This window comes from Chrysemys picta, chromosome 10, assembly GCF_011386835.1.
Source record: "Chrysemys picta bellii isolate R12L10 chromosome 10, ASM1138683v2, whole genome shotgun sequence".
Taxonomy (NCBI): Eukaryota; Metazoa; Chordata; order Testudines; family Emydidae; genus Chrysemys; species Chrysemys picta.
The window spans coordinates 53,361,114-53,376,353 of record NC_088800.1 but is presented as its reverse complement, the minus strand read 5'-3'; the positions used below and the strand labels follow the sequence as shown (position 1 = coordinate 53,376,353).

Here is a 15,240-nt window from a genome sequence, read left to right as displayed (position 1 = left end):
TCCTCCACTGCCCCTAGTGCTAGGAGCGAATGCACCTCCTGAATGAGAAGTTGCTCGTGAGAAGGATCCCTGAAGAGGGATGGGGAAGGGGGGTGGGAGGGCACAGAACTGGATGGAGTATCCCCTCTCTACCATGCGGAGCACCCAGCGTCTGATGTGATATGGGACTATGCACGGTAGAAAGGGGATAGTCGGGAGGAAAAGGTAAGGCGGGGTAGATCCAGCCTCTGCTCTGGAATGCTGTCCTCGACCACACCTTCAAAAGGCTGGTTCAGGGCCAGAGAGCCGTTTGGGCTGTCCAGAACCTTGATTAGCGGAGGGGTATTGCCTCCTCCTGCCACTCCGGTTCCTCCTCTGAGAACTGTCCTGGCGGTTCTGCTGCTGGAACCTTTGAGGAGGTTGCGAGAGGAAGTGTCTCTGCTGTGTGGCGGGGGTATGCAAGCCCAAGGATCTGATGGTGGCTTGGAAGTCTTTTAGGCTGTGGAGCCATTTGTCCGTCTTCTCTGAAAACAGAGTCTCGCCCTCAAACGGAAGATCCTGAATGGTTTGCTGGACCTCGTAGGGTAACGCTGAGACTTGCAGCCAGGTGCCCTGCCGCATAGCCAACCCCGTCACCATTACTCTAGTGGCAGCGTCTGCAGCATCTAATGCTGCCTGCAATGAGGCGTGGGAGACTAGTTTCCCTTCTTCCACCAAGGCGGTGAACTCTGACCGAGAATCCAAATGGACGAGCTCCGTGAACTTCGCCATTGCTGCACAGGTGTTATAGGAGTATCTGCTCACAACGGCCTATTGGTTAGCAATACGGAGCTGCAAACCACCGGTCGAGTAGACTTTCCTACGCACAAGGTCTAGGTGTTTAGCGTCCCTATTCTTTGGAGAAGGACCTTAGAAGCCCTGTCTCTCCCACTGGTTAGCCACATCGACCACCAGCGAGTCCGGAGGCAGGTGGGAGTACAGATGCTCAAAGCCTCTGGAGGGCGCAAAATACTGCCATTCATTGCCTTTGGCAATGGGTGGCAAGGATGCCGGTGTCTGCCACAGGGTCTTAGTGGTGTCCACAACCGTCTTTATGAGGGCTACCCATGAAGGTCCTGAGGGTGCTAGGATGTCCACCATAGGATCTGCCTCTTCTACCACTTCCTCAGCCTTGATGCCCAGACCCTGGGCAGCCCTGTGGAGCAGCTGCTGCAGGACTCTGTTGTCCTCTAACGCAGGAGCTATGGTCATCCATGCCAACGCTTCGTCCGGCGACGAGGAGGCGGAAGCGTATGCCGGTAGTGGAAGCTCCCTACCGTCTGCCCCAGAGGGGTCACATGACTCCCGGGGCAGTGCTGGAAGAAGTGGTGCCGATGACGGTGCCGGGGCCATAGGCGTTGTAACAGGCGTTGGCATCAGTCTCACTGGAGGCAGCTGCGTTGGCACGTTCACAGGAGCTGCCGGCGTCGGCAGGCCTGGTGCCAACATCGGTACCGGGGCCATAGGTGCCTGCATTGAGGTCGACGTCGACAACGGTGCAGGCGTGGGAGACGGGTGCGTCAATGCCGTGAGCGCCAGTGCCGCAGTCGGAGCCGAGCACAGTGCCGGAGTCGACGACGGGACGGGAGGCAAAGGCGTCGGGACAGTAGGCACCGAGGGCAGATGCGCAGTGGAAGATGGTACGAAAGTGGCGGAGGCCACTGAAGATGTTGCTGAGGGTGAGCCCTGGGTTCCTCCCTGGCCCTGGTGAAAAGCCCAGGGGGTCCAGAAGGGCCACTAAGGTGGATTCTGCCACTGCGGAGGCCATGCCTGATGCTCTCTTCTGTCTCTACCTGACCTCGCTCTATGACTTCTGCTCCTACCCGAGCGATAGGAGTCGGACTCCGACTGCGAGGTCTCAGACACTGAAGACCATGGAGTAGCCGATCCTCGGTGCCTCGAACGTCGAGAACTCAGGGAGCAGGCAGGCTCTCTGTCGGAGTGGGTAGGCATCGATGGACAAGGCAAAGGGGAGTGTCTTGACATCATAGCCGGCTTCCCTATAGAGTGCATCGGAGGACACAGTTCCGTCGGCGCTGAGGGTTCCTCCCTGGCAGGTGAGAACGATGTCGTCAAGTGGAGGAGGTCCCGAGCAGCCTGGTACGCTTCCGGTGCGTATGGGAGCTGTAGCTGCTGCGTAGGCACCAGTGATCGAGATGGGGTTGGACTCGACTGCCGCACCTGGGCAGGAGTCGACACAGCCCCAGAAAGAGATGCCGAGGGTTGGCCCACCTGGGGTCACACCGTGGCTTAGCTGGAGGAGAATGGTCGTCCAGCTTTTTCTTTTTTTGAGATACTGGCGAGTGGAAGCAGTGCCTACTGTCAGACGGGCCCCATGAGGAGCCATGGCGTTGCCGAGCGTCCCTTGAGGAGTCCTTCCTTGGCGCCGAACTCGCCGACGGTGCCAGGGCGCTCCACGTCGAGGACGACGCCATAGGGGTCGGGTCTCTCGAGCCCGGGTCGGAGTGGGGGGCGTAGGGCTGCCTCCATGAAGATCACCTTGAGCCGCTGTTCTCTTCCTTTAGGTGTTCTCAGATGGAACTCGCGGCAGATCTTACAACGATCTTTCTGATGGGTCTCCCCCAGGCACCGTAGAAATTATGAGAGCAGGTCACTTTTCGGCCTGCACTTGGCGCAGGCCACGCAGTTCTTGAAACCCAGGGACCGCAGCGTACCACGGCACTGGAGTGCGGGGGGGGAACCCCCAACAAACACTATACTATACTAAACTATTAACTCGAACAACACTAAGAACTAACTATATACAACGGAACAGAGAAAAAATTTGCTGAACAAGAGCCAAGGGAAGTTCCAGCCACCGTCACCGGCGGTAAGAAGGAACTGAAGGGGTGGCGGGTCATCGGGGCTATATATTAGACGCCATGAGGGCGCAACTCCAGGGGGCGCCCAGGCCGACCCAACGGATGCTGCTAAGGGGAAAATCTTCCAGCCAACGTGCACGCACACACCTGACTGAAATGGACATGAACAAGCACTCGAAGAAGAACTGTAAATACATGCGCTGCAAGATGCACCCATTGGTTTTAAAAGAACTAGAAAGAGGGAGTTCAGAACTGCTGAAAATTTGTTCTTCGTGAACCCTGGGAAGTATGTGAGAGATAAAAGGAGAAATAAAAGACTATAGGGGAAAAGTTGCAGTGATTGGAAAAGACAGCAGTTGCCTGATGCTGATCTAATTTATGCAGATTTTACAACAGCTTAACTCCACTGACTCATGAGCTAAAAGTGTGTTATCTTGTCTGCTCAAGATCACTCCAGTTCAAAACTAGAGAACATAAAAATGATGATCTTATCAGTGGAGACACAGCTCTGAGGATATGTATTAATTATCATGCTGCTGTGGGAAGCGGCAGGAGGCAATGAAAGTCTTTTTGGCTATTGCTAGATAATAAACAGTGGCATGCATAATGGGGCAGAGGTTAAAAAAGTACATTTAGCTAAACTAATGTTTTGTCTGGAAATACAAAAACTTTCTTACCTCAAACCTCTCCTGCTCTACCCTGTGATGATCATCCAGTTGCTGTTCCAGATAGGCCAGATTACGGAATTTTTCGAGATAATTGCTATACTGTTTCTGCAGCTCCTCCTCGATCTTCTCGTACTCATCCATAAAGGCTGGTCTGGAGAGCCCAGAGACAAAACACAGAAAACAAAATTATTTGAAGCTGCAGAACTCTGCAACATGCACTTTCGTTTTCTCAGTTCCCTCTGTATTCCTACACTGTTAGCCTTATCCAAAAAGCATCTCTCTTCACTCTAAATGCTCCACATTATTTTAAAGATACTGGAATCACTGGGCAAAATCCTACCCTCTATTGCACAGGTGTGCTGGGGCAAAGGAGAATTGTAGGCAGCCTTTCACCACACTCACCCATGTAAGCAGAAAGGCGGAATTTCCCCCTAGCAATAAGGACAACATTAGCAAGAGATTAGTTTTCTTGCTGATCAGTGCTCCATGTCTCAAAGTGGGCATGGTCCAGCCCCACAGCAGGCTAGCACATGTTCTTCTACTTGCTATTTGTGCTTGCCAGGATATGTTATTTCTCTGCAACAGAAATGTCCTAATAATGTGTCTGGCTGTGTGCCCATCGCCCACCAGCAATGAACCATCATGCCACCCTGTGGCTCTTGTAGCACACAGAACAGTTCTGCTCTGCTGCCCACGCCCATCCCATGTGCCTCCATCTGGTAAAGACAGGATTTTTATCATGGCATTTGTCATGAACATACAGCTAAGGGTAGCATAAAATCCCTCCTTTACTTGTAAAGGGTTAAGAAGCTCAAATAACCTGGTTGGCACCTGCCCAAAAGGACCAATAAGGGGAGAAGATACTTTCAAATCTGTGGGGGAAGGTTTTTGTTTTGTGCTCTCTTTGTTGTTCGCTCCAGAACAGAGAGGGACCAGGGCAGGAAAAATACATCTCCTAAAGCAATATCTGAAATAAGCATCAAAGGCCTGGTCTACACTATGACTTTAATTCAGATTTAGCAGCGTTAAATCGAATTAACCCTGCACCCGTCCACACAACGAAGCCATTTATTTCTAAATAAAGAGCTCTTAAAATCGATTTCTGTACTCCACCCCGACGAGCGGAGTAGCGCCAAAATCGATATTGTCATTTCGAATTAGGGTTACTGTGGCCGCAATTCGATGGTATTGGCCTCTGGGAGCTATCCCACAGTGCACCATTGTGACCGCTCTGGACAGCAATCTGAACTCGGATGCACTGGCCATGCAGACAGGAAAAGCCCCGCGAACATTTGAATTTTATTTCCTGTTTGCCCAGTGTGGAGAGCACAGGTGACCACAGATAGCTCATTAGCACAGGTAACCATGCAGGCCGATAATCGAAAAAGAGCATAGACCGTAAGGGAGGTACTGGATCTGATCGCTATATGGGGAGAGGATTCAGTGCTAGCAGAACTTTGTTCGAAAAGACGAAATGCCAAAACTTTTGAAAAAATCTCCAAGGGCATGATCGAGAGAGGCCACAATAGGGACTCAGATCAGTGCCGTGTGAAAGTCAAGGAGCTCAGACAAGCCTATCAAAAACAAAGGAGGCAAACGGTTGCTCCGGGTCAAAGCCGCGGACATGCCGCTTCTACACCGAGCTGCATGCAGTTTAAGGGGGGTCCACCACCACTACCCCACCTCTGACCGTGGATTCCGAGGCAGGGGTAATCTCATCAGCTACACGTGAGGATTCTGCGGACGGGGAAGAGGAGGAGGAGGAGGAGGATGACGAGCTTGCAGAGAGCACACAGCACTCCATTCTCCCCAACAGCCAGGATCTTTTTCTCAGCCTGATTGAAGTACCCTCCCAAGCCAGTATCCAAGACCATGACCCCATGGAAGGGACCTCAGGTGAGTTTACCTTTTAAAATATAAAACTTGTTTTAAAAGCAAGCGTTTTTTAATGATTACTTTGCCCTGAGGACTTGGGATGCATTCGCGGCCAGTACAGCTACTGGAAAAGTCTGTTAACGTGTCTGGGGATGGAGCGGAAATCCTCCAGGGACATCTCCATGAAGCTCTCCTGGAGGTACTCCAAAAGCCTTGCCACAAGGTTTCTGGGCAGTGCAGCCTTATTCCGTTCTCCATGGTAAGACACTTGACCACGCCATGCTAGTAGCAAGTAATCTGGTATCATTGTATGACAAAGCCTGGCAGCGTATGGTCCCGGTGTTTGCTGGCATTCAAGCAACACCCGTTCTTTATCTCGCTGTGTAATCCTCAGGAGAGTGATATCGCTCATGGTAACCTGGTTGAAATACGGGAATTTAATTAAGGGGACAGAGGTGGCCGTTCCTACTGGGCTGTTTGCCTGTGGCTGAAAATAAATCCTTCCCTGTAGTTAGCCAAGCGCGGGGGGACTGGCCCTGAGCTTTTCGCATTTGGCTAGCAGGGACCTTCCCTGGTACTAGCCATGCGGTGGGGGGGAGGGGTACAGCGATCATCCCAGATAATTCATGGCGTGGGGGAGGGCGGGGGGTTAGTTTGGTTTCTGCAGGGATCTTCCCTGATACCAGCCACGCGGTAGGGGGAGGGATAAAGTGATCATCCCAGAGAATTGGATGGGCAGGGGGGGAGGTTTAGTTTGTTTTCTGCTGCTGAAGGTTAACAGGAAAACCGCAGCAGTCAATGGGCTTTGCTTGGTATGTGTGAAAGGAGGGCGCAGAAGCCGAAAGACAATGGCTTACCATGGCCGCATGCAACCTGAATTCTGTTGCCCGGACCTGCGTCTGTGATCTCTAACACCAAAGCCACAGGCACTCAATATTAAGATGGAAAATGCGACCTTGTACTGAAATCACATGTGCTATGTAATGTGAATAGTGTTGTTCACCATGAAAGAGTATAAGCATTGTTCTGTAAAATGTATCATTTTAAAAACTTCTCTCCTTTTTTTCAACCCTCCCTCCAGCAGCTGCAAATTTTTCAAGCCTCCCTCCTCCGTCCCAAAGGCTATCTCAGATAAGGCGGTGGAGAAAGAGGACGCGAGACGAGATGTTCTCGGAAATAATGGAATGCACCCGCAATGAAAGAGCTCATTTGAATGAGTGGAAGGACATGGTATATAAATACAGGAAAGATGCCAGTGAACGTGAGGTCGTGAGGGACGCTCGAGATGAGAGGTGGCAGGCTGCAATGCTGGAGCTGCTGCGTGATCAAACGGACATGCTCCGGCGTCTGGTGGAGCTTCAGGAATGGCAGCAGGATAACAGACTACCGCTGCAGCCGCTGTATAACCTCCCTCCCCCCTCACCATGTTCCATATCCTCCTCACCCAGACGTGTAAGAATGCGGGGGGGAGGCTCTGTGCACCCTCCCACTCCACCCCAGTGGACAGCCCAACCAACAGGCTGTCATTATATTGAATTTTTTCAGTGGCCTTTTACTTCCCTCCTATCCTCCTCCCAAACCTCACCCAGGTTACCTTGTCGGTTCTCTCCCTATGTTTATAATCAATTAATAAAGAATACATGATTTTTAAATGATAGTGACTATTTCCTTTAAAAGCAAGCTGTGATTTAAGGGGGGAGGGTGGTTTGCTTACAGGGAATGAGTCAATCAAGGGGGCGGGTTTTCAACAAACAGAACTTTCACACCATAGCCTGGCCAGTCATGAAACTGGTTTTCAAAGCTTCTCTGATACGCAGCGCTTCCTGGTGTGATCTTCTAATCGCCCTGGTGTCTGGCTTCGCATAATCGGCAGCCAGGCGATTTGTCTCAGCCTCCCACCCCGCCATAAAGGTCTCCCCCTTACTCTCACAGAGATTGTGGAGCACACAGCAAGCAGCAATAACAATGGGGATATTGGTTTGGCTGAGGTCTGAGTGAGTCAGTAACGAGTGCCAGTGACCTTTTAAACAGCCAAATGCACATTCTACCACCATTCTGCACTTGCTCAGCCTGTAGTTGAACAGCTCCTGACTCCTGTCTAGGCTGCCTGTGTATGGCATCATGAGCCATGGCATTAAGGGGTAGGCTGGGTCCCCAACGATAACTATAGGCATTTCAACTTCCCCAACGGTTATTTTCTGGTCCGGGAAGTAAGTCCCTTGCTGCAGCCGTTTAAACAGATTAGTGTTCCTGAAGACACGAGTGTCATGAACCCTTCCCGGCCAGCCCATGTTGATGTTGGTGAAATGTCCCTTGTGATCCACAAGTGCTTGCAGCACCATTGAAAAGTACCCCTTGTGGTTTATGTACTGGGTACCCTGGTGCTCCAGTGCCAAGATAGGGATATGGGTTCCATCTATTGCCCCACCACAGTTAGGGAATCCCATTGCAGCAAAGCCATCCACTATGACCTGCACATTTCCCAGAGTCACTACCTTTCGTAGCAGCATCTCACTGATTGCTTCGGCTACTTGCATCACAGCAGCCCCCACAGTAGATTTGCCCACTCCAAATTGATTCCCGACTGACCAGTAGCGTCTGGCGTTGCAAGCTTCCACAGGACTATTGCCACTCGCTTCTCAACTGTGAGGGCTGCTCTCATCTTGGTATTCTGGCGCTTCAGGGCAGGGGAAAGCAAGCCACAAAGTTCCATGAAAGTGCCCTTACGCATGCGAAAGTTTCACAGCCACTGGGAATCGTCCTACACCTGCAACACTATGTGGTCCCACCAGTCTGTGCTTGTTTCCCGGGCCAAGAATCGGCGTTCCACGGCTATAACCTGCCCCATTAACAGCATGATCTCCAAAGTGCCGGGGCCCGCGGTCTGATAGAATTCCATGTCCATTTCCTCATCACTCTTGCCGCCGCGCTGCCGTAGCTTACTCCTCGCCGCCTGGTTTTGCAGGTTCTGGTTCAGCATAAACTGCACGATAACACGCGAGGTGTTTAAAATGTTCATGACTGCTGTCTTGAGCTGAGCGGGCTCCATGTTTGCTGTGGTATGGCGTCTGCACTGTTCACCCAGGAAAAAGGTGCGAAACGGTTGTCTGCCGTTGCTTCCCGTTGTACCCAGAACCACCAATGTTTTTGGCCCCATCAGGCATTGGGATCTCAACCCAGAATTCCAATGGACGGAGGAGACTGCGGGAACTATGGGATAGCTATGGGATAGTTACCCACAATGTAATGCTCCGGAAATCGACGCTAGCCCCGATACATGGACGCACACCGCCGAATTAATGTGCTTAGTGTGGCCGCATACATTCGACTTTATACAATCTGTTTCCAAAATTCGAATTATATAAATTCGGATTAATCACGTAGTGTAGACATACCCTAAGATTACAAATTGTAAGCAATAGCAAGGAAATGCGTTAGGCTCTCTTTTGTTTTAGCTTTTGAATTTTCCCTATGCTAAGAGGAAGGTTTATTCCTGTTTTTTGTAACTTTAAAGTTTTGCCTAGAGGTTTTAACTCTTACTACCATGTAAAATTATCTTTCATCCTGCTTTTACAGAGGTGCTTCTTTTACTTTTTTATTTATAATAAAGTTCTGTTTTTAAGAACCTGGTTGGTTTTTAGTGTCCTAAAAACCCAAGGGTCTAGTCTGTGCTTACCTTGTTTACCTATTTGGTTGGTATATTATTCTCCAGCCTCCCTAGGAAAGGGGTTAAAGGGGCTTGGGGGGATATTTTGGGGAAACAGGAACTCCAAGTGGTCCTTTTCCTGAATCTTTGTCTAACTCACTTGGTGGTGGCAGCATACCGTCCAAGGACAAGGAAGAATTTGTGCCTTGGGGAAGTTTTTAACCTAAGCTGGTAGAAATAAGCTTAGGGGGTCTTTCATGCGGGTCCCCACATCTGTACCCTAGAGTTCAGAGTGGGGAGGGAACCCTGACAGCATTTACACACAAGCATAACGCAGGCACTTCCATCCCCTCGATTTCCTTATTTTCTCTCATTAGTTAGATCACAGATGAAGCAATTGCTCATACTCAATACAAGATCCTAATATGACTGAAGCTAGAAACCAAATCTAAGGCCTGACTGTGTGTGCCTTGATTGCATGGCAGTCCAGGATGCTCTCTAGATGACCCTTCCACGTCCAAGGATACTTCATGACCTGTTTCTTCATCTACTACCTACCAGTGGCTGGAAAAGTTAGGAACATCTTAGAAATCAAGCAGCATGTTTCACCATTTTTTCTCCTAGGAACATCTCGACCCAGAGATACCATCTGGATTTAATTACTTTTTAAAGTCTGATTATTTTGAAAAGTTCAAGTGACAATTTAAAAATAAAGTAACATTTTGGCCATCTTGACGGTAGCAAAATGTTAGTCAATTTCAAAACTGGATGATTGGAAAATCATTTTTGCATTGGCAAATCACCACATTTAGTGCACTCCTCAGAGGCCATCATACTTCTTGGACTCTTTACAGACTAGTCAATCTTCACTACAGTGGGCATTAAGAATACACTTCACCACCATTTATACTAATTCTGCAGTGGATAAAAGGTACATGGTCTTTACCGGACACTCTGTAGGGTCTGTAGTCGCTTCTGGTTTCTTTCCAGTTCCAGTTTTCTCTTTTCAATCTTGGCTTCCAAGTTGGCTTCATCCGAGGCCACGTTATTCAACATGTCCTTAGTCTTCTGGACTTGTTCCTGAAAGAGAGAATGAGTGGCTGAGTCATGGCCTGCAGAAGTGTAATTCCAACCATCTTTCAGACTCCGGGCCTGATTCTGCATTATCTTGCGCCTTGTGTCATCAACAGAATTTTGTAACCATGAGCCATGTTATGCACCCAGGCTCAGGCAAAGATCAGTCTTCCACCAGCATTCTTGTGTGTCACACTCTTATTACAATCATCATTTAGCTTCTCATACATCATGGGTCTCACTGACAGCATTAGAAGGGTCATTATTTGGTTTACAAATCAATCGTATTTATTGTGGACACTACAGAGAAAATCCTGTTCTCTCATAACAGCTGGCTTTTCCTTTTCCTCTTTCTGATCCTGGGATTAAATATGGATTACACAGTATTATTCTGCACTGCTGAGCACTGACACTGCATGAAAGTAAACCAACGCCATTGTTTTGGGACCAAATATGGCCTCTGTGCATGCATTCTGCAGTTTCAACTGGATAGTGTATTCTTCAGTTCTTGTCCTGAGTCAGGGCAAGATATGACTCAAGCTATGACAGTGCCTCGAGTCCAGAGGGTTCCTAAAGTCTTTATAGTCATTGCATCTAAAAATCACTTTACTCACCACTAAAATGCAGTCCACTCTGGAGTGGGATATGACAGCTGTTCAAAATTGCAATATCGATATTGCAATTTTGAACAGCTGTCATATCCCACTCCAGAGTGGCCTGCATTTTAGTAGTGAGTAAAGTGATTTTTAGATGCAATGACTATAAAGACTTTAGGAACCCTCTGGACTCGAGGCACTGTTACAATTGTAACTGCAAACCATTATTAGGTTTGCCTGTGCCAAACCAGGATCACTCAGCTGGTTCCAATAAATTCAAGGACTTAGTTTACCACCCACTGGGAGAAGTTCCTATATACAGTATCCACTGAGCCTTTTTGAGGTTCAGTCTTCCCGAACCAAAGTGAATCTAGATTCAAATACACAGTAGATTTAAACTGAGTCTGGTGCTGTTGTAATTGCAATATAGTCTACCAGTAAGGCTGTGTTTATTGCAGTGATTATGAATTCAAAGAAGCAATTATTTGAAGATGCAATCCAAGTACCTTTCCATTTCTGTTTGCCTTTAGTTAAATAAAAAGGAAATTCAATGGAGAATTCTACTCAGATGCAGCACTATGGCTGAGATTTTCAACAATTCAAAATGAGGAATTTCAAAGATATGTTTCCCAAAGCAACTACAATTCAGCCAGTTTAGGCAGACTTGCAAAATTCTATATGCCCATTTGCCCAAGAAGAATAATCTATTTCTTGGCAGGCGAGAAAAATAGTTTTTTCATTATCACCATTATCATCATTCTGGCAAAGGCATCAGTATGTTTGGTGCTTAGCCAGGTACATTTTCATAAGTTTTCCAAGGCTGACAATGCTCATACAAGTATATTGTGGCATAAAAATTAGAGGGCTGATCCTGTAAACACTACCAGGCATGCAGATTCTTCCTGGCTGTGTGTGCATGAGGTGGGTGGGAGGGAGTAGACAGTCTTTTCTCCCTTGCATGGCCCATACATGGGAACTAGAATGGCTATTAGCCAGGATGGGCAGGGATGGTGTCTCTAGCCTCTGTTTGCCAGAAGCTGGGAATGGGCAACAGGGGATGGATCATTTGATGATTACCTGTTCTGTTCATTCCCTCTGAAGCATATGGCATTGGCCACTGTTGGAAGACAATACTGGGCTAGATGGACCTTTGGTCTGACCTATTCTGGCTGTTCTTATATTCTTATGGAAAAGGAATGCATTTAGGGTAATGCAGCCATGGCTCCTCTAGGGGCATGTGATGCCTGAAAGAAGGTGGGGAGGGGTGGACAGAAGGTATAGTGATGGCTCTGTCTCCCCACCCCCCAACATACCCAATGGTCAACAGAGCCAGCTGGAGTGAGGTTGGGGAAGCTGCATCCCACGGAGGGGTGTGGTGAGGGGTGTTGTCTCTGTGTTCCTTAGAGCTCAGGGAACAGTTGGTGTCCCTTAAACAGATTGCCTCCTGGGGTTCCTCTTGCAGCAACAGAGTTCTTTGTTATAAGCCCAATAGCAGCCCTGCTAAGGTCTCCAGGACTAGTACTACTTCCTGACAAATATCACATTTTAAAAGAACCTAATCGGTCTTAATCTCTGTTTTTTCTTAGCCCTGCCATGGCCATCTTTTCAAAAATAAATTGCAATCAGAATAGTGCTACGTACTCTACTGCAATCAGGACAAGAAAGGAAAAAAACCCTTCCTGCATGTTAAAATGTGCTGGGTATGTTCAAAGCATTTGCACCCTTGAAACTTTGATCGTTTAGAAAGTTGTTTAATTAAGAAAGAGCTATGCGTTTGTTGAAATTCCAGCAGTGAAGGTTATTTGCTGTTCAGCTAGAGTAGATAATTTCAATAATTGGTCTGGAACTAACCAGCTGAGGTAGGTTTGAGTTATTGATATTTCCCATGAAATTATCCACTCTAATATGCTGAGACTGGCTTATTGGAGCTACGGCCTAGGATATCAATACATATTAACAACATTCAGGATGCATATAGACTGAACAGCAGAAAAAGCAGATGGAGGGATCACCTAGTGTATCTATTGATTTGGCATGGCTATTTAAACCTGAAGCTCTGCTTCCTCTAATTATATATATGTGTGTGTTGGATACAGTTGGCTATTCAATAATTTAATTTGTTTGAGCTTGATTCCCTCACACCCCAGCTGGCACGGGCAGCTATGCTTCTGGGATGTTTTCAATCCTAGAGCAGGATGGGCAGTGTTTACACTGACACCCATTTTTTAGGGGTCTGCCTACTAGATGACCACTTTAGCATGGCCAGGGCTTCATGGAACCCCACTGGTGGAGACTACTTGATAGATTGCCCTGACTCAGCACGTTCCTAGCTGTTCTGACCACACCAGTACCAACTCTTTTGCCACTGATCGTGTTACAGTCAAACAGAGAAATGCCACTGAGTTGAGTGTAGCACCTTGTTTTGTTGGCCAGTTGTCTGCAGCAATTAACATTCAGAGCTGACACTTGCCATTCAGGATCACAGGATGGGGCCATTTTAAAACAATCTTGTTAAAATCTTCAGGTTCGCTTTGAAATTCTACCTATCTAAAGATAAATGTTCCCCCAGTTAAAATGCAGGCTCAGCACCACCTGAGGTTGGAAACAGATCTTTGTGCAGAATGCTTCTGTTTGAAGTGGACTAGTGTGGGAGAATTTAAAATAAGGGTATGTCTACACTGCAATGTAAGTGCCGGGGTAGTGGGACTTGAGTCAGCTCACCAGTGTTAGGGAACCCTGGGCCTGAGCGTCTACACCGTATTTTAACCCTACGTTAAGAATATTCTGATCAGTACTCGAACCAAGGGCTCTGGCATCCACACTGCAGTGCGCAGACTCGAGTCAAAGTAACCATATCCCAGAGAACCCAGCACCATTCTAGCCCTAGGAACTCCAACCATGTTTGCGGTTTTTATTGCCGTCACGCTTTACCTAATTGCTGGGAAGTTTACAGCTGGCATTGAAATCACTTACAGAATGGATGGGAAGTTGTTCAGGCTTAGCAGGCTGAAAGCCAAGAGTAAGATTTCCACAACATCTATTGTGGAACTTGAATATGCTGATGATAATGCAATCTTTGCCCACTCTGAGAGAGATCTTCAAACTATCTTGAATGTGTTTGCCGATGCTCACGCTTACCAGATGCTTCTGCTTACCAGAACATCTTTGATGGCAATTTTCATCACCTTTTCAGTCTCATTTATCTCCAGAGGTCTCGCAATGGATTCCGTTCTCAATTCCTATGAAATAAAAACACATCAATGTACTCAAGCATCATGCAAAGGAATTAATAGTCACAGAACTGAGGGTGGTCGAGCAACTCCGACAAAGGCATGTGCATAATAAATGGAGTGGAATTTAATTTTTATGACTCATTGCTCAGAGAGCATCACAGAATGGGAGGCTATGAAAAAGGTCAGAGTTAATGGAGGCCAGTGTTAAGAATTAGCAATGCAGACATCATTTCAAAGTGAGATGAGACTTATTGCTCTGAGCTGGGAACACCTTTAAGAGCACAGTTTCAGCCACTTATTTGTCATTAATATTAAAGGAAATTACATGGGTTACCCCACACACCTTGTTCCAAATGTACCCCAGAAGGTTAATTTTATTATCTTCAATAAAGATATTAAAAAGGCCACAAACGATGAACATACATCTGATCTACTTCAGCCCTATGAGCCAAATGCCTCAGCTAACCAGACTAAGGGCTTGTCTATGCTATGGGGCTAGAGCCGCATAGTTAGAGTGCTGGAGCTGTGACACCAATAACTCTGTAGTGTAGACGCAGATTACAGTGACAGAAGGGGGTTTCCACTTCTGCAGGAGGAACTCCGCCTTCCCGAGCGACAGTGGCTAGATTGATGGAAGGATTCTTCTGTTGACCTAGCTGTGTCTACATCTAAGTTTTAAGCGTAGACCAGGCCTAAGGAGTGATCACAACCCCTACCACTAACCTAGCTAGCAGGAGCAATCAGTAGATGTCATTTCCTGTCCAATTCCCCCTTCCCAATTCAACTAACTCTCATGGCAGAAGGGGAGGAGGTGCTGACTGACTTGGATTCAACTTCTCTCACCAAGAATGGTGCTCTTAGGTGGGCAGCAGAGGTTGCTGAAAGCCTCATGAGTCTGGTCAGTTTGTGGGTGGAAGAGGATTTGGCACTCATCCATACAGGCAAATGTAGTTGCAGCCATGTTGGTCCCAGGATATTTGAGAGACAAGATGGGTGAGGTATTATCTTTTATTGGATCCATTTCTGTTGGTGAAACACACAAGTTTTCAAGCTTCAGGAAGCTCTTCTTCAGATCTGGAAAAGGTAATCTGATCATCATAGCTTAATACAAGGTGGAACAATTATTAAGCCTCAGGAGTTGAAAGAGACCATTCAAGGTTACATGTGCAGTTAACATCTCTGCGGTCATAGTTAGTGGGTAACATACTGTTGTAATGAGTCATAAATCCAGTGTCTTTACTTGAGTCAAGGATTTATAGTGTCTAGCAAAGTTATAAATTTAAGCTCCTAGGCTCATCTTTTGAAGGT

The 15,240-nt window shown here is 47.5% G+C and overlaps 1 protein-coding gene across 9 annotated transcripts in view; it reads right to left on the bottom strand.

Annotated features, from left to right (window-relative positions):
- CLUAP1 (clusterin associated protein 1) overlaps positions 1 to 15,240 on the bottom strand; it is a 202,050-nt gene that overhangs the window by 123,375 nt on the left and 63,435 nt on the right. For all 9 annotated transcript variants that reach the window (XM_065559819.1, XM_042854122.2, XM_065559822.1 and 6 more), the window contains 3 exons: positions 13,855 to 13,938; positions 9,976 to 10,109; positions 3,518 to 3,659 (listed from right to left, as the gene is read on the bottom strand). In XM_065559819.1, the coding sequence (XP_065415891.1) occupies positions 3,518 to 3,659; positions 9,976 to 10,109; positions 13,855 to 13,938 (360 nt within the window). The remainder of the gene's footprint in view (positions 1 to 3,517; positions 3,660 to 9,975; positions 10,110 to 13,854; positions 13,939 to 15,240) is intronic.